Genomic DNA, 25,187 nt, shown 5'->3' with positions numbered 1-25,187 from the left:
AAACTTCCGCACCGTGGGTTTTGTATGCACACAACGGATTTTGTTTCGCTTGCAATTTCCAGGCTGCCGGCAAAATTGGCTCGGAAAAGGGCAGATGCAAAATGTGGTGTGAAGTTCTCATCCAATTGTCAAGGTGGCTACTGGTACATGCATGCGATGTGCGAGGACTTCGTGAAATCAAGAGTGCGGTATAAAATTACTTCGTTAAATCACAAAAATATATTATGGTTTTCAATGGGGCAGATTCGGAAATAACAAAATTCTTTGCATTGCGAATTTTGTTAACAAAATAAAGAGGTCAAGAATGTAATTTTTTGTGATTTTTTCACACAAAGAGTTAAACCCCTGTGCTTGAAGGGGGCTTTCGAAAGGTGAAGAGTATCACTTGTGTCTTTCTGGCAGGTGAGCGAGCTGTCGCGCAAGAAGGCAGAGGCGGAGGCCGCGGCCGAGGGGGCTGAGCAGCGGCTTGCCCAGGCACACGAGGCTGCTGTGGAGGAGCTGCGACGTGAGCTGGACGACCAGCGGGCCAAGAACAACGACCTGCGCACCAAGAACTGGGAGGTGGTGGAGGCCATGCGGGTGAGCTGCTAGGTGGTTTACACAGGGGTTAGTGCAAACACAATAAGTAATAAGGTCATGCGCACATACCAAAACGCAGGTTGTCTGTGCAACGATCAGCTTCCATTGACAGCATAACAGCGGGGACAACTTCAATGCCCCAGAAGACTGAGGACGCATTCAGTGCTATAATAGAAGCTGTTGGCACAGCATGGTCCCTTGCCGAAAAGATAGGCCCTTCCTCTTTCGAAATCTTAGTAACCAGCCAACACTAGCCTTGAAGTCCTCGTGCGGTATACTGCTCGCATGGGCCAAGGCTTGTGTCTCCATGCACAGCATGTTAGTTGTTAATGCATAGCCATTGTTCCGCACTTCAATTGCATAGCAGAACAGCTCTTCTTCCAGCTCGGGATACTTGCACGGCTTGCCTCAAAATGCCTTTTGTAACTGGTTGCATCCTTCTGGTTGCGCTATCCGACACATTTCTCGTGCACGTCAAGTTTCCCGCCAGCCGCAAGCTTGCTGTGTTCAAGGGCAAACTCCATTACTTTCAGTTTAGAACCTTCCGTGTAGCAACCAATATGCTTGCCCATCGTGCTAGAACGGCGACACTGGACGGCAATTCACGAAAAATAAAGCAGAGACATACGAGCTGCAACTGCAGTGTGTGACCACGCCAACCACGCTACTGCTACCGTTACTCGTGCCTTTGACAGTCGGTAAAACAAAGCTGGGACGGCTGGGGCTGGCGATACCAATGCTGATATGGATTGTGGAAGCTCGCGGCAGAGGGAATAATATGGTGACGATTTTAAGAGAGCACGTTGTTGGGCTAGTCGGTCATACATACTTAAAAAAGGGAATTGCGCAAAAAAAAGACACGGACGAGGAGAGGACATGGACGGGCGCAAAATATCTTGCAGAGGCGCTTCAAATGACCAACAGACGGCAAAACGTGGCCAAAAAGAGCTGTGAATTCTATCGGCACTAGATTCTTCTTGAGGCAATAGCCAAAAAATCGGGCACGGCAGGTCGCAGACACAATGGAGCTTATCAAAGTAGGTACATTACAGCTTGACGGAGAAACACAAAAGAAAGGGCCCACTGCAGAAGAAACGTAATTTAAGAGAGCACGTTGTTGGGCTAGTCGGTCATACATACCGTAAAAACCCGCGTATAATACGAGTTTTTTTTCCAACTTTCAGCGTTCCAAATTTCCGCCTCGTATTATTTGCGGATCCCAACCAAAATGTCAAAGTTTTGCGAGAAGTTTTGGTTTCGTTGTTGCCGCGTGGCTACGGCTTGGCTTTGTTATCGATGTGCGGCTACGGCTTGGCTTCGTTGCCCTAACGTGGCCGCACCCCGCAGTGGCCACGACGTCGAGGTGTCGTCTCTTTGTTGTTGAGTCGTCGAGTGCGCACAGCATCAGCGCATGTGCTCTCGTGCAAACCACGGTTCGCGAAAAAGTGCACGCTTTTTTCTTTAAGTGAACGAGCAGGATGCCAGGGTCTCGGAAACAGTACTCGGCTGCTTTTAAGAGAAAGGTGATTTTAGTTGCTGAAAACATCGGCAACAGTGCGGCCGGGAGGCAGTTTGGCGTCACCGAGGGAAGCATTCGCGGATGGCGACGACAGAAAGAAGCCCTTTTCGCGTGCAAGGGAATGCGAAGAAGCTTTCGCGGGCCAAAGAATGGCGCATTCCCGGAAATTGAACTCGCTCTGACGGAGTTCGTACGAGAACAGCGAGCATCGCATCTAGCTGTGAGCGTAGAGCTTATGCAAGCAAAAGCTAGGGAGCTTGCAAGGGAAAAGGGAATTCCGAGCTCCGCCTTCAAAGCAAGCAAGCACTGGATACATCGCTATATGTGCCGTGCTGGATTCTCGCTACGCCGGCGAACCTCGATTTCACAAAAGCTGCCCGAATCCTTCGAAGAGCTGCTGGTGGCTTTTCAGCGCCACGTGATTTCTTTGCGAAAGACCAAAAACTTTCAGCTGGGGCAAATAGGCAATGCTGACCAGACGCCGGTTTACCTGGACATGCCATCGCCCCTCACCGTCCATGAGAAAGGCTCTAAACAAGTTTGTATCCGGTCTACTGGAAACGAGAAGACGCGGGTTACAGTCATGCTATCGTGCACGGCAGACGGCCGCAAGCTCCCGCCCTATGTCATCTTCAAGCGCAAGACAATGCCGAAAGGTGAGGAGCTGCCGAAGAATGTCATCGTGAGATGCCACGAAAAAGGTTGGATGAACGAGGATCTTGTCCTCGACTGGGTGAAGTCAGTGTGGTGCAAACGGCCCGGTGCACTGTTGTCCTTTCCATCCATCCTCGTGCTGGACGCGTTTCGTTGCCATTTGGCCGACTCGGTGAAAAGGCTGCTAAGCGACTGCCGCACAGAACTTGTTGTGATTCCGGGTGGGATGACCTCACAACTTCAGCCTCTCGACGTTTGTGTCAACAAACCCTTCAAGGACGCAGTCAAGCGATGCTACGCGGAATGGATGCGGTCAGGTGAGCCTGCAGTGACGCCGGCCGGGCGGCTGAAGCGAGCATCGCCAGCCACGCTGTGCAAATGGATTGTGGACGCGTGGGCAAGCATCCCAGAGGAGCTTGTGCGCCGTTCGTTTAAGAAGTGCGGCATCTCAAACGCCCTCGATGGCACAGAAGATGAGTACCTGTGGGATGATTTGTCCGACAAAGAAATTTCCGAGGAAAGCGCTGCTGAAGATGAAAGTGATTGAAGTGTGAGGTCCGATTTCAATAAATGTCTTGTTTTTTCTCTCTCGTATTATATGCGGTAAAAACTTTTTTTTTCCATTTCGCGTCTCCAGAATTTCACCTCGTATTATATTCGGGTTCGTATTATACGCGGGTTTTTACGGTACTTAAAAAAGGGAATTGCGCTAAAAAAAGACACGGACGAGGAGAGGACATGGACGGGCGCAAAATATCTTGCAGAGGCGCTTCAAATGACCAACAGACGGCAAAACGTGGCCAAAAAGAGCTGTGAATTCTATCGGCACTAGATTCTTCTTGAGGCAATAGCCAAAAAATCGGGCACGGCAGGTCGCAGACACAATGGAGCTTATCAAAGTAGGTACATTACAGCTTGACGGAGAAACACAAAAGAAAGGGCCCACTGCAGAAGAAACGTAATTTAAGAGAGCACGTTGTTGGGCTAGTCGGTCATACATACTTAAAAAAGGGAATTGCGCTAAAAAAAGACACGGACGAGGAGAGGACATGGACGGGCGCAAAATATCTTGCAGAGGCGCTTCAAATGACCAACAGACGGCAAAACGTGGCCAAAAAGAGCTGTGAATTCTATCGGCACTAGATTCTTCTTGAGGCAATAGCCAAAAAATCGGGCACGGCAGGTCGCAGACACAATGGAGCTTATCAAGCTTGCGCCCGTCCATGTCCTCTCCTCGTCCGTGTCTTTTTTTAGCGCAATTCCCTTTTTTAAGTATGGTGACGATTACCTGCGACTTTTGCCGCCATCCGTAGGTGGCACCTGGAAGCTCCTGTGCGCTTGCATTTTGAAAGTTATTCCCGAATTTTTTTTTTTAATATTTGCTGCAGGAAATAGGTGCCTTTACACATGCTCATACGGTATTTCATATGTGTTGCCGCTGTAACGCCCAAAGTGTAGTTAGAGACGTACTGACGTAAACATATGCACGTTTACCATAGCGCAGGTGCAGTGGCCGTGATTGTACTCACCTCTGTCAATGCACATACGCAGGGGAGGTCCAGTAGCAAAGCGGTATACGTCTACATCAGCACGTCTCCAGCAAGCTCTCTGTTCACTCTACAATAGGGGATCGTAAGCCGCACATCAGTCGAAGCCCGACCTGGGCCCAAGACTATACTCCGTTTCATACATCAGGTGCAACGCAGCGAAAGCTACGCAAGTAGTCCGCAAGAAAAAAAAAAGAGGCGTATCACTACGCACTCGTTTTGTGGCCAAGTGGTTCCTGCGGAAACGGGCTCTGTTCCGAACATACACGTTTGCAATAACTTGGTTCGCATGCCTAGACATCTGCGCAGTGCGGATCTTATAGAAAAAATGCGCACCGAAGAACCATTTTCTCAAAAAAAGATGCACAGCACGGAGGGCGCAGCCAGTGCCATCTAGTGGCACAGCTGGCAAGGTTGCGGGGCAGCGAAAACGCGACACGAACAAAAACGACATAAAAAACATACGAATTCACCGAATCTGATCCTTTCTCCCTAAAAAAGGTGCTCTTTATGAAGTTGATGGCAAATGTAAGATTTATTAAGCTTGCAGACAAAATAACTATTATTTCCTCTCGTAAAGAGCAGGCACTATTTTTCAGTGCGGATTCGAAGCATGCAAACAAGAGCTGTAGCTTTGGCAGTGTTGCATTTGATGTATGAAACGGAGTATAGAGCGAAAGCGGTGCTCCCATGTTAATCCTCTCTTTTGCTAATCATGCTCGTAACCATCATGGTACTTCACGCATGGTAGCCAGCACTTTTTACGTAGTACATTCAGTGCGGTGCGTGGAATGGTGCTGGGGTGCAGTTCAATATTGCAGTATATTTACTAGTGCATCTTACCTGTACTCACCTATGGGGCTGAAACGTGGAGGCTAACCAAGAGAGTTCTACTGAAGTTGAGGACAACCCAGAGGGCTATGGAACGAAAAATGGTAGGGGTAACATTAAGAGATAGGAAGCGTGCAGCGTGAGTCAGAGAAATACCGTATACACGCGTGTAATGGCTGCACGCATGTACAGTAGACTCCCTTTAAGACGAACTGCAAGGGACCATGAAAGTTGTTCGTCTTATCAGAAGTTCGTCTAATTAGGAGTGCTTCCAAAAATGATGTTTGAGCATGCAGAGTGTATCCAAATACCTCGTATATGAGAACAAATGAATAAAATGGCCTTTCAGGAAAATAAACTGCAATACAAGCATTTATTGGACTAATGATTGTCTACTGCACTTTGCAGTGGTAAGGCATCAGGCATTGTTGACTGTTACCCAGTCTGTTATTTTTTTTTTTTGTCTGTCGTGAAAATCGATGGCCTGCTACAAAAGCAGACATCTCGCTTAACTTTTGAAGATACCCTACAGTGCTCTCACACTGTTCAAAAAGCTGCACTAAAGTGTCTAGGCAGGCATCAGCTGCATCACAGGTAACTAGTGCAGATTCAGGCATAACATTCAAGCTGTCATTTTCAGCAGCAGTTTCCGATGGTAGGTCAAGCCTTTCTTCAATCAGAGTGTCTAGTGTGTCAGCCCTACACGTTTCCACACTTTCGTCAATGCTGACATACGCACTGATGTCAATAAACACACCCTTACTGCTCAGCGCAGAAACAGTGCTTCTATCCTCCAAGTTCGCAGTGTGGTCCTCATTCGTAGTATCGCAGTCATTCTGCACGCAGTCATCACCAGCAAATGCGAGCGTTTTATTTGGGAGTAGCTGGTAGAAAAGCGCAGTTTCGTCCACATTGTATATGTCTTGAGGGTCATATTCGTCCATGAGTTCATTCATCTTGTTCTGCCTCCAATCGCTGCAGACCGCTTCATCCACTGCAGCGGCCTCGCCGACAACACAACTAAAGGCCAGTCCATGCCTTTTCCGAAAACGGTCGAGCCACCCATCGCTGCACGCAAACTCGACATTCAGTCACAGGGCAATTTCTTCTGCCTTAGCTTTCAGTAGCACTCCATTCACTGGCAAATTCGCACTGCACGCTCTCTTCACCCAGGCAAGCAGAGCGTCTTCAAGGTCTTTGTGCATAGCTGTGCGCATCCTCTTCCACTTCGGCGCAAACTCACCATCTTCCAAAGCACTGGTAATCCGCACTTCGTCCTTCACGATACCGCTCACGGTACTTGTCACGATGCCGAACTTGTGCGCTATTTCAGTCTTTGAAAGCCGGCCGGCGCGAACTTCGATCAAAACTTCGGCCTTCTCCCGAAGCTCAAGCGGCTTTTTTCGAGTTGTTGGCCGACTAGCCATAGTAGCAACATGGCGAACACGGCGCGCACGAAAACAAACAGCGCACACCACGAGGTGACAGTGTACAGCCTGGTAGAAAATTGCGGGACACGACGCGCACACCCGCCACGAACAATGGATCTGTGCACTGCGTAGTAGGCGTCGTTGGCGGTCAGCAAAGGCACGGAGCTCAGTAGCACTGGCATGACACTATCACGTGATCACCATTGGGTAACGTCATTGGCTGCTTTTTCTTCTCACCGTTTTTTTTTCCCGCGTTTCGCTAGTTTTGCTGGCCGAGCCGTGCATGCTCTTTTGTTTTTTCTCTCTCTCTTCCTCTCTGCGCTCTGTTTCGTCCTTGCCCGAGATCGTACCAAGACAGCCGGCGCGACGCGAAATGCGAGCCTACTCCTACTGCGGGGACAAAAGGAGTGAGCGGGGGAACGGTGGGAGAGGACGAGCAGCAGCACTCTTCCGCCTTCGTAGAATCGAATTTCTGACGCCGACGTGCTTGGGTCTGCGTGCGTCGGCGGCACGGATGGTCGTGGCACTGAAAATATTTTTGTTTTTCTTTCCGCTGAAGCGCTGCTCGGACGGTCGAGTAAGCTGCGCGGGTGAGGTGCGGCCGGCCGTGAAAATTCATCTTAACCGATTAGCGATTGCAGAGTGTTCATCTTAAGCGGATTTTTTTGCATTGACTCTATGGGGAACCAAACAAACGACTGTTCATCTTAAGCGAGTTCGTCTTAACGGGAGTCTACTGTAATGGCCGCACCCCGAACTTTAAAAGAAAATTGGGAAAAAAAACTTTTAAAAAATTTCCCGAATAAAAGCCGCACCATGAGTTTCAGGAAGTTGGGCAGTGCCGTGTACTGTGTGGTGCAAGAAATAAGGAACGTTTTGTGGTTACTGCCACCAGGTGGGGCCCAAAAATCAAGTGAAAGCCAAAATGAAGCGTAAGGTTAGAAGTAGAATTGCCACTAAGAATTAAGAACAAAATATTTGAGGAAAAAAAAAAGTCGAGCATGGGGGCAGCGGCCACCACCTCCGTTACAAAGGGGGCGCTCCTTGCCGCAGCGATGCCCGCACGTTACAAAGGGTGAGGCCAGCAAATCCAATCCAATCCAATCCAAGTCTGTTTACTCCTCCGTTTTACAGCAATTTCCTCGATCGCCCGAGGCATATCACGTGCCATCTTGCAATCGGAACGCTTCGCTGCCCTGATTTGTTCTGCGCTTGTGAGCTGAAGATGTTCCTCGATGGGAAAATATATTAGTTGTACCGCTCACTTTAAGCTGAAAGTGATTCACTACGCGAAAGAAGGAAAAAGAGCGGCTGGATGAAAGTTCGGCGTTGACGAAAAATGTGTACAGCGATGGTGCACCCAAGAAGATGCCCTCAGGAAAACAAATGTTCAGAGGCGCGCTTTCCGAGGGAAGCAGAGCATGTTTCCGGAAGTTGAAGACTCACTTCTCGAGTACGTGACGGAGACGCGGCGCAACGGCTTTGCTGTTTCGACTGAGATGTTGCGCATGAAAGCACTAGACATTGCACGCAGCAAGGGGATTGCGGCTACCGTGTTTAAGGGTGGATTTCGCGCTTTATGAAGCGAAAAAACCTGTCCATTCGCCGTCGCACGACAATGTGTCAACGTCTACCCGAGGAGTAGGGTGAAAAGCTTCTGCAACTCCACAAGTTTGTTATCAACAAGCGCAGAGAACACGCGCACCTTCTCTCTCAGATTGGTAACGCCGATCAAACCCCGATTTGGTTTGACGCACCCCAGAATGTGACAGTCGAGACGAAGGGGAAGAAGAGCTTGAGTGTGCTTACATTGGGGCGCGAAAGGCAGCGATGCACGGTCATGCTTTGCATCACAGCGGATGGATGAAAACTACCGCCTTACGTAGTTTTTAAGCGGAAACGTCTACCTGCGCAGAAATTCCGTGATGGCATCTTTGTTCGTGCGCAGGACGAAGGATGGATGACGGATGAGCTGGTGACAGACTGGTTGAAGTGTGTTTGGGAGAAGCGACCAGGGGCGAATTTTGCGACGCGTTCTCTACTCGTCCTAGACAGCTTCAGGGGGCACCTGACGGAGAGCGTGCGGCAACAGCTCCGCGCATCTAACATGGACTTGGCCGTCATACCTGGAGGCATGACCGGCATGCTTCAGCCGCTGGACGTCTCCGTAAACCGTCCTTTTAAGTGTGGATTTCGCCGTGCGTACAGTGAGTGGATGGCAACGGCCCTCCACCAGAAGACTCCAACCGGCCGACTGAAACGGGCATCGCTTGTGGCCGTTTGCCACTGGATACTCGAAGTGTGGGCCACGGTTTCGTTCGAGACTGTGGAAAAAAGTTTCAGGGCGACAGGGATTTCAAACAGTCTGGACGGTACGGAGGATGACCTCATCTGGGATAAGGACGAGCCTGAAGTCCCGATGAGTTCGGAGGAGGAGGAGGACGACGACGAGGAGTGATGTTTTGGACACGGGACGAGCCTGAAATCCCGACGAGTTTAGCGGAGGAGGACGAGGAGTTTTTTGACAATAAAGGCAGGTACCACTGCAAATAATTTTTTCGCTGTCTTTTTTTCTTATGTAATCGCCGCACCCCCTGATTTTCACTCCAATCTCTGAAAAAAAAGTGCGGCCATTACACGCATGTATACGGTACATCAAATGCATACAGAGCTTCGCAATGTACACATAAGATGCCTACAAAGGCTCAGTCTCAAATGACATTTGGAGCGTGCACATTGAGCATGCTGCTTTCTCGCAACTCCAAATCCTGAAACTCTCAACTACAAATCACGTGACGCTCTAGGGATCCCAGAGGCTGACAAATGCGAATTGCGTTGCCCGTTTGAATGTGGTCGTAGGTTTTGTCTCAGATATGACAATACTCTTTTATCATGCGTAAATGACGGCGTAAACGTAAACGTTGTAAGGCAAATACAAAAATATACTTGGAGGCGCCACAGGTGCCCACTTCAGTTTCGGTTATGTTGGTCTTACACAGCAGAGCTCGCGACTTCACGCCTACACGAAGGTGTAGGTGTGAAGTCGTGAGGTCTGCTGTGTAGGGCCACCCAAGATAGACAGGTCATGGTGGAGAGTTCTGACAAAATGCGATTCACTGGAGAAGGTAATGGCAACCCACTCCGGTATTTCCTGCCAAGAAAACCCTATGATGATGGTGAGAGACTGGAAAGCGTGGTGTGATATGGTCCATAGGGGTCACGAAGAGTCGGACAGGACTGAACTGAACTGAACACCTTTATCGGCCTTTATAGGCCGATAAAGGTGGGTTTTATGGGTTCACTTTTTAGCGTCTGTAGTGTGAGTAAAGTGGAAATAATGGGCTAATTTTATTAGGAAAGTCCCATTAAGGGGTACAGGCGACCGTGGAAGTACCAAGATGGTACTGCACGAGTGTAGTACATGCTCTTTGCCGTGCTTTACTCCCCTGTGCAAATGTAAGCCCAGGCCTGGCGAAACGGTTCCTATCTCAGTATGGACTTTGAGGCTGGTCCGATTCCCAACAGGGTACCCTCTCTGATGTTTTTGTGATGCAGGCATATGAACGCAAGGCTGAAGCCCAAGCGAAGGAGCTCAGCAAGGAGCTGGAGGCGCTCAAAGCCAGCCACGCGAAAGAGATCCAGGTAAGCTCACTGGTGCGAGCATTGTGTCGTATTGTGATGTCATTTTGGCCCCCACCATACCACAGCGAAGAGGATGGGCCAGACAACCCCTCATCGGAGAACTAGGTCAGGGCCAAAAGATTTGCTTGGGTGCTTCATGGTGGCTTCGGTCAGACATTAGGGTGGTCGAGACCATGTGGTTGGGCAGGTGGTGGGAAAAGCAGTGAGGGAAGTGCATGCCATGCTTTTTGGTTCTGTCCCTCACTGTGGCCAGTACAGCAGTGGTGTGTTTTGCAGAGCCTGGAGCAGCGGTTGCTGTCTGAATGTGAGCAGAAGGAACGGGAGCTGCTGGAGCGCTTGCTACCCACGGTCAAGGTGAGTGCATGGCTGGGCGAGTTGGATGGTAGAAAAACCACTTAGTCCCGAATGGCATTATTGGTAGTGCAAATGGGACAGAGTGGACTATGGCACTTTCAGGTGGATGGGGGTCTGGGCCACTCGGAGTGGCTGGTGTGCTTTGAGCGGGAGCTGCGGCACTGCCTCAAGAAGCAGCAGGAGCAGCAGCTGCAACATGGCACGGGCGACCACCTCACACAGCAGAGCAACGGTTCCTCTGCTGCGGATGTCGAGCGCCTGCAGCAGCTCACCAAGACCAACGCACGGCTGGACAAAGAGGTCTCTTCACTCTTGAAAAGTGTGAATGCGAGGCACAGCTTCTTTTATTTAAATTGGAGATATGCGACAAATTTTCACTGTTCTGTGTTTTCGTGTTCCAAAACTTCAAACATTTTTCATCTGCAGCTTGAAAAGGCATGGTTAGTAAAGATAACATTCTTGAAGAGAGGATTTTTATTTTTAAATGGTTTAGGGCTACAATGGACTGCTAAAGGCATTTAGGGATTCTAGCACGATGTACATGAGTTATGGCATGGCTTGTTGACAAAGGAAAAGCTCATTTTGGTTGTTACTTTTTTTCTCTCTAATGAGTGGGGTGTGTGCAAGCAGTGTGGTATAGGTTGGGCTTGCAGTCACTTGTGTCATTTGCTGATTGGCATTGAAGCATACACTATGCCCTTACGTTTCCGGCTCTGTTGGCTATCAGGGGTAGAGCATCCCTTTGAACACTTCATACTGTACTTCTGGATTTGTGGTTATACGAAATGTTTTAGGGATGGTAACAGTGCAGCCAGAGTAAGGTCTGACGGCACGTGCAGGTTGCCCACTACCAGCAGGTGCTCTCGCAGACAGAGGAGATTCTGCAGAACCTCCAACGGTCGGTGGAGCAGGAGGAGAAGAAGTGGCGCACGCGGGAGGAGAACCACCAGAAAGAACGCCTGCACTGGCAGGAGCAGCTGCAACAGGTCGGTGGAAGGGAGGATTCTGGCAGTGGTCTGGGTGGTGATGAGGGCAGTCGTTTGTGGTGCCAGCAATGGTTCACCAACAGCAGAGCACTGTGAATGTGGCCAGCAAAGTGCATTCGCAAAGCTCACGCCCATTGTTGCCCACAGCAGAAACCAGGGTGCTTTTTGCCGGGATGCAACTGGGGATCTGGCTGTGACGGACAGTCAGTGTGACCTCTCTCCGCATGTTGTTGGGCAGGCCCAGGCAGCATCTGTGCCGAAGGAGTCGGGCCCCACGGAACGGGAGCGGCAGCTTGAGGCCCGCTGCGCAGCGCTTGAGGCAGACCTGAGGCAGCTGCAGGGGCTGCAAGAGGTGAGTTCTGTGTAGGAAGAAGCCGCTGCATGAGGGAGCAGTCAGTGTCATTTGGACTGCCCACTCACGGTGCGGAATTAAACCTCAGTATCATTAAGCTGGCAAAGAAACGCCGTTTACTTTATTAAGGGGAAACCCTGGTCTTTGACCAAATTTTGTTAATATTTAACTTAAAAAGATGAACCTTCGTGGCTAGTGTATTTTGGCATCCTAAAAATAAATATGCAATCCATATTTGCCTCTCTGATAGATTCTAAGATTTCAATTTTTTTATTAATCAGCCCAAGTTTTAATAATTCATAAGTTAATGACTGGCAAAATTTTTGTCTAATTGTTCTACTGTAACCCCAGAGTGCAACTATACCATCAGCATAATTTTAGCAGCAGCAGTTCAAGGGCTGTAACCTGTCATGAGCGCGCATAAATTTGTCATATTTTTATTCTATGGAAGTGCTAAGTTAATTCAATTTTGCCAAAAAAAAAACTAGTAGTCTTTTTTTTTTTTTTTTTTTTTTTAGTTTCACTGAAGGATGTATAAGCTTTCATGTACATCAAGAATGTTTGAAATCCGACCACTACATCAAGAGATACCTTGGTCAACACCGTATGTCATAAGAAAAACACTTCTGAGGAAAGAAGTTTCAAAACATAGCCTGAACTTATTTACTGCAAACTTGGGCATAAAATAGCACACTTTGTATTAAAGGCGATGCCTGCCGAGGCGGACAAAAGAGCAAGCAGCGCATTAGTTTTGTTTTGTTGCAACGCCGACGGATCGGAAAAGTTAGTCATTGGCAAATATCAAAAGCCCCGATGCCTTAAGGCAGCCGGTCGATTGCCTTGCGTCTACAAGGCGAACAAAAAAGCATGGATGGCGACTTCTTTGTTTATGGAATTTTTCACGTACCTCGACCGCAAGATGTCTTGCCACAACAGAAAAACAGTTTTGCTGGTGGACCAGTGCACCGCCCATCCAAAACAAATGACACTACAGAGTGTTAAGGTGTTGTTTCTGCCCCCGAACGCAACAAGTCATTTGCTACCACTGGATGCTGGGATTATAAGGAATGTTAAGCACCATTTTAAAGCTTTGTTGGTGCGCCGCCTCCTCACGAAGATCAAAAAGGAAGGACTCTAATCTCCAGATCACTCTTCTGGACGCTATGCATTTTCTTGCAATTGCCTGGGATCGCGTCGTTCCTACGACCATCGCCAATTGTTTCGCGAAGTGTGGGGTTTTCAAATCCGCTGTGGCTACTGCCTCGCAAGTGCCAGACCCGATTCCTATCAATGTCTGGAATCAACTTGACGTCGACTGTTGCGTCGACGATTTCGTCACCGCGGACGACGACCTCGCCACCTGTGGTCTCCGCACGGTTGAAGATATTGCGGAGGGAGCGTCATCACAGCCTGGCATTCCATGCAGTGACAAAGATGACGACGGCCAAAGCGTTGATGACCCACCGCCGACGGCAGCAGAAACGATGCACGCCATCGATGTTCTGCGGCGCGCCGTGACCTCAGAGTCTGTGCGGGAGAAGACAGCGGCCCAATTTTTCAGTTTTCAAAACTCTCTGTTATCAGATCTCGCGGAAAAAAAGGTGCAGAAGGATATACGCGATTTCTTTCAACGAAAATAAATATTTTGTACCTGTTGGAAGGCTTGAAAACGGATTTTGCTCGTTTTTTGGTGATACGAAATTTCGGGTGATACGAAAATTTTCGTCTCCGTTTGAATTTCGTATCACCGAAATTCTACTGTACAAAGATGTGCTGAGAAGGACCAGCGCCGGCTGGCTGCATCGGACAGGAAGCATGCAGGTGCTGAAAACTTCCGGAGTGCCATGAAAAGAAAGCAAGGGAAAACTGTTGATAATGATTATGTTCCTGGAGGCTTCTAACACAGTTTGCAATGAAGTCCAAGCCTTGATTTGGAGCAAATAAACTCCGGCCTTGTTATCAAACTTCTTTTCTTGTTTTCTCAAAATGGATTTTTTAACCACTCCACATACTGTTGCCCAAGATATCTCCAGATGTGGTGGTCAGATTGGAACAATTCTTGTTGTATTTTGAAGCTTATGAATTGTTCTCTGCAATAAGATCTAAAAAGCATAACAATTCCTCTTTGAAATTTAATTAAATTAGTAAGTTATTTGTTGAAATTTTCTCAATTTTTGATGGATGTATTTGGCATGGCTATAACTTCTATGCCAGGGAGGCCAAAATTACAAGAATGGTATGGTTGCACACTCTGGCTCTTGCAGAACACACAGATATCAAATTTTAATCATTTTTTTGATCAGGAACTTATTAAAAACTTGGGCACATTGATTAGTCATTAATTAACGAATATTTCTAAATTGACACAAGATAGATAAAAACAGATTGCATATTTGTGTTCAGCATACAAAAATACATCAGGCATACATTTTTCATCTATGTGCGACAAAAACTAACAAAATTAGTTAATAGAGCAGTGTCTCCCCTTAAAGGGCCGCACGCGCAGATTCTCGTCTTTGGAATGCTGTAACACGCAAATTAGGCGAAATTTTTCAACGAAACTTTGGAGATAGCTGCGGAAAAATCTCAGGGTCGCGAAAATGAAATAGAAATAGGAAATCCGATTTTATGGCCGATTTTCGGCTCCAAAGACCCGCAAGTTGGTTACAGTGGATTCTTAATATTTTAAGGCACAAAATACATAGGACGAAGTTCCACTTCCAACTACTTTATTAAACACACGAAACATGCATCATAATCATCAGCCGCACTATATCCACTGCAAGGCGAAGGCCTGTCCCATTATATTCCAATTAACCCGGTCCTGCGCTAGCTGCATCCACTTAACCCCTGCGAATTTCTTAATCTCATCCACCCACCTAATTTTCTGCGCTCTGAATCCAATTGGTTACTCTTGGAGACCATCGGTCATCTTCTCTTCGAACTACGTGTCCTGTCCATGCTGATTTCCGGTTCTCATTTTCGACTAGAATGTCAGTAACTTGAGTTGTTTCCCTAACCCACTTCCTATCTCTTAACGTTACACCTGCCATTTATCGTTTCATGGCCCTCTGCGTTGTCCTCAACTTAATTAGAACCCTTTTCGTTAACCTCCATGTTTCAGCCCCATAGGTGAGTACCCGTAGGATGCAACTACAGTAAAAGCTCGTTAATTCAAACTCGAAGGGGCCGAGAAAATTGTTCGAATTAACAGTCGGGCACTGGAATGAGCGCCATCGTGGCCCACCGTGCTGGCCGAGCCCACATGTTGACTCATTACCATGGGTAAAGAGGGCTAGGCGCTACTGCACGTTTACAGAGGGCGATTCCGATAATTTTTGCAATCTAGCCGCAACGGCGAATGAACGGGACTAATCGGTCAGTCATGCGCCGCAAACAAGAACCGGAATGCATTCGTGTGAGTAGCGAGCTTCAAAACATGTTTATTTACACGGAAAAATAATCGGTAATGTGCGTTTGCTTGCGTTTCTTGTGCCGCGACTCCACAAGCATCGACTGCAGCTTGCCCAAGAGTTCCAGCGCAGGATCCGAATTCTCATCGGCGGAGAAGTATCGTGCAGCGAGATCGAGGGCTGACGCTACTTCACATGCACTAGGGGGTGGCACCGGATCGTCGCCTTCGTCGGACTCTTCATCGCTTTCAGCCGTGTTCGCCACCCATGAGCCCTGTGGAGCACATGCAGCCGCGATTATATCCTCATCACTCAAGGGCCCAGACGTCTCCACACCGTTGTCAACGTCAACGTAGGCTTCAAAGGCGACACCCTCCGACAAAGCCGCGTAGCCACGGTCGAGCACGACGGAGTCATCATCAGACGAAGCCTCCGCTACCTCCGTGCTGCATGCTTCTGGGGCGTCACCGAAGCCACACTTGCGGAAACAATTTTTGGTAGTTTCCGGCTTGACGGTATTCCACGATGATGCCAGCATGTGGACAGCTCCAAGCAAATCGATGTCGTACGACTTGCCACTGTCCAAACAAAAAAGTCTCTCTAGGAGGTGGCGCCTGTAAAGCGTTTTTAAGTTCTGAATAACTCCAAGATCTAGGCTGGAGCACAGAAGTCGTGTTTTTAGGCAAAGATGCCAAGCGGATTGCTGTCAGTCCACTCACGTCACAATGAGCTGTACAGTTGTCCACGAACATGAGAACATTCCTGTTCTGTGCAGCAAATTTCCTGTCTAGCTTGCCCAGCCAGTCGGTGAAAATTTCCCGTGTCATCCACGACTCTTTGTTTGCGGTGTAATCAACAGGAAGCGTCTTGATGCCTTTAAAACAGCGAGGCTTCTCTGCCTTGCCGATCACCAGCAAACAGCACCGTTACGTGCCCGTCGCATTTTCGCACATCATGACGGTGATTCTTTCTTTGCTTCTCCTTCCGCCAGCACAAGTGTCGCCTTTGTAAGTGACTGTCTTGTTGGGGAGTAATTTGAAATACAGCGCCGTCTCGTCAGCATTAAATACACCGCTGAGCGCATAATCAGTGAGGAGTTCCTTCAGTTCACTGGAGACCCACTGTTCACACGTTTCCTTGTAGACTTCAGCTGACTCCCCACAAACGTTTCTAAATGTCAGCCTGTGACGCGCCTTGAAACGCGACAGCCAGCCTTCCGACGCGCCGAACTCGTTGATGCCCATTTGGCTGGCAAAGACTGCAGCCTTCGCAGCAATTATGGGCCGCTTAACGAAATGTTCCGGCTGGGAACTTCTTTTATTCATGCCATTACGGCACTCTCCACTTCGGGATGGGCCGACGTCCGTAGCCTTTTGCGAGAGGGCTCCATAACGTTTTTACGAAAGGCAGCACTGATCGATTCCTTGTTCCTGAGATACGTTGACAGCGTGCTCTTCTTGATGTCGTACTTTTTGGCTATATCAGTCTTCGATAGGACACCACGTTCCACCTCACTCAAAATCTCCATTTTCGTCTTGAGGTCCTTTGCCGTGTATTTACCGCGGTTTGCCATGGCTGTCACAATCGATGAGTCGTCGCTGGCAAAGCGGTGAGGCAACGAAAACGGTAAAACTTGGACCACCGCGGCACGAACAAATGCACGACACCGACAACTGCATTGTGCACACAACGTGATCGCAGGACAATAAGAAAGGCTTGTCAAAAGCGCACCCAGCAACCGCGGTGCAGCCAAAACCTGCAACGGCTTGCGCCGGACCGTTGGTGTGATGGAGCCTGGCGGCACCCGGCAGCGAAAACCTGCTACGGCATACACCGGAATGCTCGCTGTGACTGTCGAGTGCGCACCTCGTCTCGCGCGCGCGGGCAGATTTGAAAGATTTTGTTTTTTTGCGTCTTTAGTAATCTTTCTGTGCATTGTACACGGTATGGGCCGACTTCTGTCTGCGAGGAGCTGTGTGAGCCACGGGCTCCTAGTTCGAATTAACCGTTGTGGATACTGGCATGTTCGAGTTATCGGGCGTTTTCTCCTATTGAAATACATAGGGCCATGTCGAATTATCCGAGTTCGAATTAACGAGGTTTTACTGTAATATACACTTTCCTCTTGAGGGATACTAGTAAGCTGCTAGTCGGAATGTTTGAGTACCTTCAAAATACGCTCCATCCCAATCTTATTCTCTTAGTCATTTCCCTTTTGTGGTCCGGATCTGCGGTCAATACCTGCCCCAAGTAGAGTCGGCGATAGATTTTTCAGACTCTCAACGGATGGCGAAAATGTCCGAAAAATCGCGCAGTACGAAAAAACAAATGTGCACCAAAAAAGCTCAATTTATTGCCTATTATTGACTTTGAGGCCGGAAAAAGTTATGAATGCTTTTCTGCACCACGCTCCGCTTCCATGCTAACAGGTCCACCTGAATTTCGGCGAGAGTCGTAGTGTCACCATAAGCTGACGAAAGGGTTGCGACCGCTTGCATCAGCTTAGTTTGCGTTGGCTGCGCTGCTGCAGATGAGTCATCGTCGTCATCGCTCTCAGATTCCGCAAGCACTTGGTGAATAATTTGTGCATCTGTGAGCGCAGCGCACAGTTCCAACTCTTGGTCCACTCTGGTGAACTCATGGTGAACTCTGATGGTCGATAAAATTTCGACACCTGCAGTGCGAAGGCCGTCAGTGAGCTGCTCACTGCCTGATAGCTGCTTAATGACGCTCTCCTCGTCCAAGACAGCAGACTCGTCATTCAGCACAAATCCCGCGTAGCGGAAGCAATTGTGCAGCGTAGGTTTTTCCACTGTCGAGGCACACCACCACCACCAACCACTGGATCACGGCACAGGCTCCGTTGAGTGCCTTCTCGCTGCCGCTTCTTGCTTCTTGAACTGAAGCAGATTCAATTAAATGCGAGCCACAGTAGCGACATAAACATAGTTCCCGCATCAGCACGACCACAGCTAGGCCTCTCTCTATGCTCAGCAACGCACACGAGAATGCACGGCAAACACACAGAGGAACAAGCAGTCAAAGCGATCAAGCTAAAAGGAAAAAAAAAACACTCCAACAGCGAGCAGCGAGGTTGTTACGGGAATGGAAGCTACTAAGCAAATAATATAGTCTCGATCCAGCGTCTGTTTACCTGAGGAGTGGCACGCAAGGCCGACACCGGTTTCGAGGCTATCGAAGGAAAAAGTAAACAAACAAGATGGCGGCGACACCGCTCAAAATGTGCTGCAGTTGGCCCGTCTGACGCGTGGAATGTTCAAAAAATCGAATAGCCCTCCCTAGAGTGTCCGAAATTTTGTGCCGCATAATACATTGACTTTATAAGGTTTGTCCCGGGGCTGGGAAAAAGTCCGAACAATCAAACACAGTCGCCGACTGATTTTTCAGACTCCAAAACTTTAGACATACTCAATTATTCAAACTGCTTCGCAGCACCGTCACCCTTCCCATAGGCTGTAATGCATAACAAATACCAAAATTTCGGACACCTGCAACCTCTCATTTGATTTTTCGGACCCTACTCGAGCCAACTCGATCGACAGCAGCTACCCACACTGACGCTGACTGAAGCATGAAACGCCATTTCTGTTTTGGAATGAGCCTGCTTACCGCCCCACGAGGTGGCAGTAGGGGCGGAGTGCGCTCATCATCGTTTTTGTGTTCCGGCGCAATGGCTAGTTTCGGTCTCGCCTATCCAAATCCAGGTCAAATCCAGTAGCTGCTGGCCCGGTCGTCTCTTCTTTGTTCTTTGTGACAGCTTGCGGTGCAGTTATAGTGTGCAGTGTTCATTCTACTTGTGTTGCTTGCGTGTTGTGTACGCCTAGCAGTGGGACCAACGAAGCATACGGGAATGGCGCCAACATCGGGGCAGTCAGCGCCGGGGAATTCAGCTAAGAAGCACGGCAGATACGCAACGTTGACAATGGCGAAGAAGATCGCCATGATCCATCAAGTGCAGAATGGCCGCCTGCACAGCAAAGTTGCCCGGGAGTTGGGCATCTCGAAGCAGACTGTGTTGGACTATATGAAGAACAAAATCAAGATTTTGAACGAATCATTGAAGTCTTCTTCCAGTGCTGGAAAAAAAAAATTTCAGAGAGGGCAGCCACCCGAAGTTCGAAGAAGCGCTCCACATATGGCTGTGTGCGACAGTTGCAAAGTGGATCCCAGTGTTGGGCGATCTTCTGAAACAAAAGGCGGAGGCCCTCACACTGCAAATGAACATCGAAGGCTTTAAGTTTAGCGATGGCTACCTCCGTAATTTTAAGAAGAGGTACGACCTCTCTTTCAAGAAGATGTGCGGCGAGAGTGGGGCCATGGACCAGACTCTTGTAACAAATTACCGTTCCGACAGAGTGGAGTCGCTGCTGGACTGATTTTCGCCTGATGATGTCTTAAATTGTGATGAAACAGGTCTTTTTTATAAGCTGTCACCTGAAAAGACACTGTCCGTGTCTGGCAACCCCTGCCATGGCGGAAGGCATAGCAAAGACCGGGTCACAGTGATGGTTGGAAGCAACATGCCAGGAAACTAAAAGCTCCCGATTCTTGTGATTGGAAAATCAAAGAGCCCGAGATGCTTCAAGGGAGTAAAAACATTGCCTGTGTGGTATGAAGCCAACTCGAAGGCTTGGATTACGCAGCATCTTTTCGCTGCCTATGTACGCAAGCTGGACCGGAAATTCAAGGCCCAAAATCGCAAGGTGTTACTCTTTGTGGAGAATTGCGGTGCACATGGCCACATTGATGACCTGGAATCCATTCAGTTGGAATTCCTGCCACCAAGCACAACAAGCGTCCTTCAACCCATTGACCAAGATGTGATAAAAAATTTGAAGGTGCTATACAGAGCACGCTTGCTGAGCCGCATGGTTCTGTGCATTGACGCCGGGAAGCAGTATGCTGTAACTCTGCTGTTGGCGATTAGCATGCTTGCTGACGCCTGGAAGGCAGTGACGGCAGCCATACTCCGAAACTGCTTTCTTCATGCTGAATTTGTTGGAGTTGGTGAAGTGGATGCCGCGGCCCAGGATCTCCCGTCTGACATGCTTCCCACAGATGGCGAGCATGTGCTGCAAGACTTGCGCAGTGGCGGTAGGGTGATCCCAGACGCAGTCATCTTTGAGAACTTTTTAAATGCCGACAGTGCAGCACTCACATGCACGGAGCTGGACGATGACGAGATAATTTGCCAGGTGTCTGCTGTCCCACCTGACGACGAATCTGAGTAAGAGGATGACGCACTACCTGTTCCACTGTCATCGCACGCGGACCTTGTGAAAGCGATGATGCTTGCAGCTGCCTACAGTGACAGCACGACCCTTTCAGAGATTCAAGCTGATCTGATTGCTCGCGAACGTAGGAGCGTCCAGCGGCGTATTCACGATTTTTTCCAGCCAATTGCGGGGCCTGAATAACGGCATAAGGCATGCCAGTGCATAGAAATAAAGTTTCCCTTTTTTTTTTTCTGATTCTTTTTTTTTTTTTTTTTTAACTCCTGTTTATTCAGATTTTTCGGCAGTCCCCGTGAGGTCCAAATACAGTGTAGACCGCTTATAACGCAACTCGCGGGAGTTGCGAAAATCTGCGCTATAAGCGGTACCGCGTTGTAACCAAAACATCGCGTTTTTAGGCTGTTACGCATGTGAAATCGAGCAGCTTACCTTTTAAACACAATTTATTGCACATTTCACATACACACACACACACACACACACAAAACAATTGCAACTCAGCAGGAACGATGTTTGTCACAAGTGAATTATCTGCAGAAAAATGCGGTGATCTTCGTCTGGTGGCGTTTTTTCACTGCACTCCGAACGATCTCGTCTTCAACAAAGCTTAAGCACTGAAGCGCCTTATCGCTCAAGCTGTTTTTCGCGCAGTAAATTTTAACTTTGTTCAGGCAATCGAGCGCGTCCTTGCAAGGCACATCAGGCATCGGGCCTACATCGTCGTCGTCAGATTCATCTTCGGTCGCAAGCTCCGCGCCACTGCGCACCGCTTCGACAATCGCATCGTCCGTGCTCACTTCCTCGCAGACAGCCAGTTCATTTTCGTCAGCATCGACATATTCTTTAAAAGTTTCTGTCGCGGAAACAAAGTTGCTCTCAATGAGGCCGGACCACACGTCGTCAGCGTCGACTGCCTCATCGACAACGTCGCCCTGCTCCTCAGCTTCAAGAGCCTCGGCATTGCACATGAAGCCAGCCTTCTGAAAGCATTTGCTTATCGTTGTGGCCTTCAACTGCCACCACGAAGCAGCAACCATGTCAATTGCGCCCCTTATGCTGCTGCTGTATGTTCAGCAGAACTCTCTCGCAAAGGCGTTTCTTGTACAGTGCCTTTACAGTGGCGATGACGCCCTGGTCAAGGGGCTGACTTTTAGCGGTAGTGTTAGCAGGCAAAATTTTCAAGTTGACTGCAGTCAACTTTGGCTGGATGTTATGAGCTGTGCAATTGTCAAGGATAAGCACAACCCGCCGCTTCTCTGCCACCATATCTTCATCAAACTTACAAAGCCAGCTTGTAAAAAGCTCTTGCGTCATCCACGCTTTTTTGTTCGCTTTATATGTCACTGGCAGGTACTCACTCTTTTTGAAGCAACGCGGCCTCGCCGATTTGCCAATTACGAACAAGCGACGCTTATCGGTGCCGTCCATATTTGCGCAAAACAACACTGTGATGCGCTCCTTCGAAGCCTTGAGGCCAGAGCAGGGTTCGCCTCTCAGCGCGAGACTGCGGTTGGGCAGGAGGTTGTAAAATAAGCCAGCTTCGTCAGCATTGTAGATGTCCCTGTCCGCATACGACGAGAACATAGGTTCCAAATTTAAACGGAGCCAGGCTGCGATGGACTCGTCGTTCACTTCGCCGCTTTCGCCGCAAACAACTTTGCAGCTGATGCCATGGCAGTCTTTGAAACGTTGGATCCACCGATTAAGTGGATTAAAGTCGTCATGGCCTAGAAGAGCACCGAGGCACCTAGCTTTTTGCTGGAGCAGGGGGCCACTTACTGGTATGCTCTGAGCCCTCACTTCTCGAAAGCATCTGAAAAGTGCTGCGTCCACGTCCTCATACTTCGACGCACGAATTCTCTTTCGCGACAGCGAAGAAGAATCTTGCTGCAGTTGCTGCCGCACCTTCTCCCGATTCTTGTAAATAGTCGACACGGTTGTGTCGGATATGCCATACTTTGCCGCAACCGACACTTTCTTCAACCCGCTCTCGACGTCCTTTATAATGCATTCCTTCGTTTCGAGCGATAAAGCATGCCGCTTTTTCACGTCGCTTGAAGCCGCAGACGCCGACGCCATGACAGCAGAATCAACAGCACAAGTAGCACAAGTCACGACGACGGACACAACGAAAAGACTGGCGGGCCGGAAAAAAAAAAAAGGCTGCGCTACTGCTTCTACCCCGCACTCCGTGCCGCGCACGCTCGGATACGTACATGCTCCATGGTTACCATGGTGATGTAGGCGCCTGCCTTTCGTCGGGTGCTTCGGGGTTGCCTTCTCCCTCTGTTTTCGTCGCGCGCCTCCGCCCAACAGCCACTGTGGCCACTGCTCTCCACCGCGGACTGCGCTCCCTCGAAGGGCGCGGAGTGCGCCCTTCAACCTCCCAAATACCGCGCTATAACCGGTATTCTGGTTCGCGCGCCTGCGTATTATGCGGTCTGCCTATACATTGAGTTCTATGGTACGAATACCGGGAGTCAGAAAAACCCGCGTTATAACCGGTTCCGCGCTAAAAGCGGTTACGTTATAAGTGGTCTCCACTGTAATCGGTCGGAGACTGTATGTCCGAAAAATTGGGTGTCCGAAAAATCAGTCGTCGACTGTAGATGAAACATGCATACAATGCAGTCCACTTATAACGATATTGAGAAAAACCTGAAAATCCGATCGTTATATCTGGACCGGCGAAAAAAAAAGTCACTCCCACGTATTTTTCCATGCTGTAGGCTTGCCTACTTACTAACGATGAGTAATTAGGTTGAACAATGCTAATCATCATAAAGAGCACTAAACACTTTGTTACAGAATACATAGTAGCCATAAAGTAACTTAAGCATATCTAAAGCAGTCTGAAATTCACACTCGCTTGAGCAGCAGCTGAAGCTTGACAATCGCTTTGAGCATCCAGTAGCATGTACGCTGGCGGCAGTCCTTTTGCTTGCACGAAACAGATTAGCGGCTGAATGAACTGAAGGACATCTCTAGCCTTGATGATCGTTAAAATCGTTAAGTGCAAATGTCCGTATTTTTTCACGAGGCTTCCAACCTTGAAACCATGCCAAAAATCCTGATGAATCTGCCATTTCATCTCGTGAGCTATCGCGCCGTCCGTCTATGTGGTTGTCGCCATCTTCCACGGACACGGAATCGGTGATGGCGATGACGATACAGCCGCAGCAGCATCTTTTGCACGGCTGCGATTGCGATGATGATAGGGCTCATTTTATTCCGTTTTCGTCGCATATCACCGTTTGCCGCATATGCAGAGTTCTCACGTCATTGTCTTCTAAATATTTTATATTTTATTGAATATTCAGTCAAATTTTCATGGTAAACACCTACCGGGCAGCGATAAATCTTTCATTGTATCCGATGTACCACCGATAATATATCGCCGCCTTCCTTCGCCAACTTCGCTGCTGACACAGGTTGCCAAGCCGGTTTTTTCCTGCTGTATTTTTTTTTCTTCTTTCGCGTGCGTGTGCGTGATCCGTGCTATCAGTGCTGCGCCGCTGTGCACTCTTTTCTCACTGTGCGTGTGTGCGTGGGCCTTGACCGGTCGTGATACCGAAGTTCGTATCACCCGTAGAGAAAAGAAAAAGTGTTCGGAACATCCGACTTTTTTGCCCACTGAACGCAATGTAATTCGGCCGGGGAATTTTATGAATTCGTATCACACCGAATTTCGTATCAGCAGAGTTTGTATCACCGAGATTCTACTGTATCTGGTTTATTTTTACATAGTCGCAATGGAAAAAAACGATAAATCACAAGAATTTGATCGCTATAAGCGATATATCGTTATATCTGGTATCGTTATAAGTGGACCGCACTGTACATAACGATAAAAGTGTGTAAGGGCCGCATTTTTTTCCTCAGATTTTAGGGCCGATTTTCGGGGTGTGGCCCATACATGTGACATGCAATAAAAAAAAAATTTCGAGTAAAAGCACACTATCAGTAAATGTGGCGTTTATTTACCTTTCAGTTGTCGCTCGCAGAGTCTTCAAACTCTGAGCTGCTGCTGTGCTCTTGTGCACATTCTCCCCACAAGTCGTCTTCAGTCCTGTCTAAACTGTTTGAAATTCCGGTCATCTTGAAACTAGCTACGGAGTACAATGTCCTTGGCCACAGGCACACTCACGAGCGGCAATTGACGAACGGCAATTCACAAAAAATAAAGCAGAGGGCACACAAGAGCCGCAACTATGTCACGTGACCACGCCAACCACGCTACCACTACTCACGTGCCTTTTGACAGTCGGCAAAACAAAGCTGGGGTGGCCGGTGCTTGCGATGCTGATATGGATTGCGGAAGCTCGTGGCAGAAGGAAAATATAGTAATGACGACCCGCGACTTCGGGCACCATTTGTGGGCAGCATCTGGAAGCTCCTGTGTGCTTGCATTTTGAAGTGTGGGTCATGGAAAGCTTGGGTGCGGCCCTTACGCGGATTTTTCTTTTTTAAATATTTGTTTCAGGAAATAAGGGGTGCAGCCCATACACAGATTCAGCCCTTAGATGCGTTTATACGGTTGGCTTTATTGGCACTCACAGACACGTCACCAAAGATAAAATTTAAGGGGAGACGCGGGTCGAAAAACTAAAAGTCACTTTTGTGTT

The 25,187-nt window shown here is 48.6% G+C and overlaps 1 protein-coding gene across 5 annotated transcripts in view; it reads left to right on the top strand.

Moving 5' to 3' along the window:
- The window catches only part of LOC146177893 (uncharacterized), a 206,803-nt gene that overhangs the window by 104,544 nt on the left and 77,072 nt on the right, over positions 1-25,187 (top strand). For all 5 annotated transcript variants that reach the window (XM_084580636.1, XM_084580635.1, XM_084580634.1 and 2 more), the window contains exons 9-14: positions 403-579; positions 10,116-10,202; positions 10,479-10,556; positions 10,659-10,856; positions 11,396-11,542; positions 11,781-11,894. In XM_084580636.1, coding sequence (XP_084436762.1) covers positions 403-579; positions 10,116-10,202; positions 10,479-10,556; positions 10,659-10,856; positions 11,396-11,542; positions 11,781-11,894 — 801 coding nt within the window. The remainder of the gene's footprint in view (positions 1-402; positions 580-10,115; positions 10,203-10,478; positions 10,557-10,658; positions 10,857-11,395; positions 11,543-11,780; positions 11,895-25,187) is intronic.

This window comes from Amblyomma maculatum, chromosome 10, assembly GCF_055883805.1.
Source record: "Amblyomma maculatum isolate TAMU_Amacu chromosome 10, ASM5588380v1, whole genome shotgun sequence".
Lineage (NCBI taxonomy): Eukaryota > Metazoa > Arthropoda > Arachnida > Ixodida > Ixodidae > Amblyomma > Amblyomma maculatum.
The sequence above is the reverse complement of the archived record's forward strand: the minus strand, read 5'-3'. Positions and strand labels throughout refer to the sequence as shown.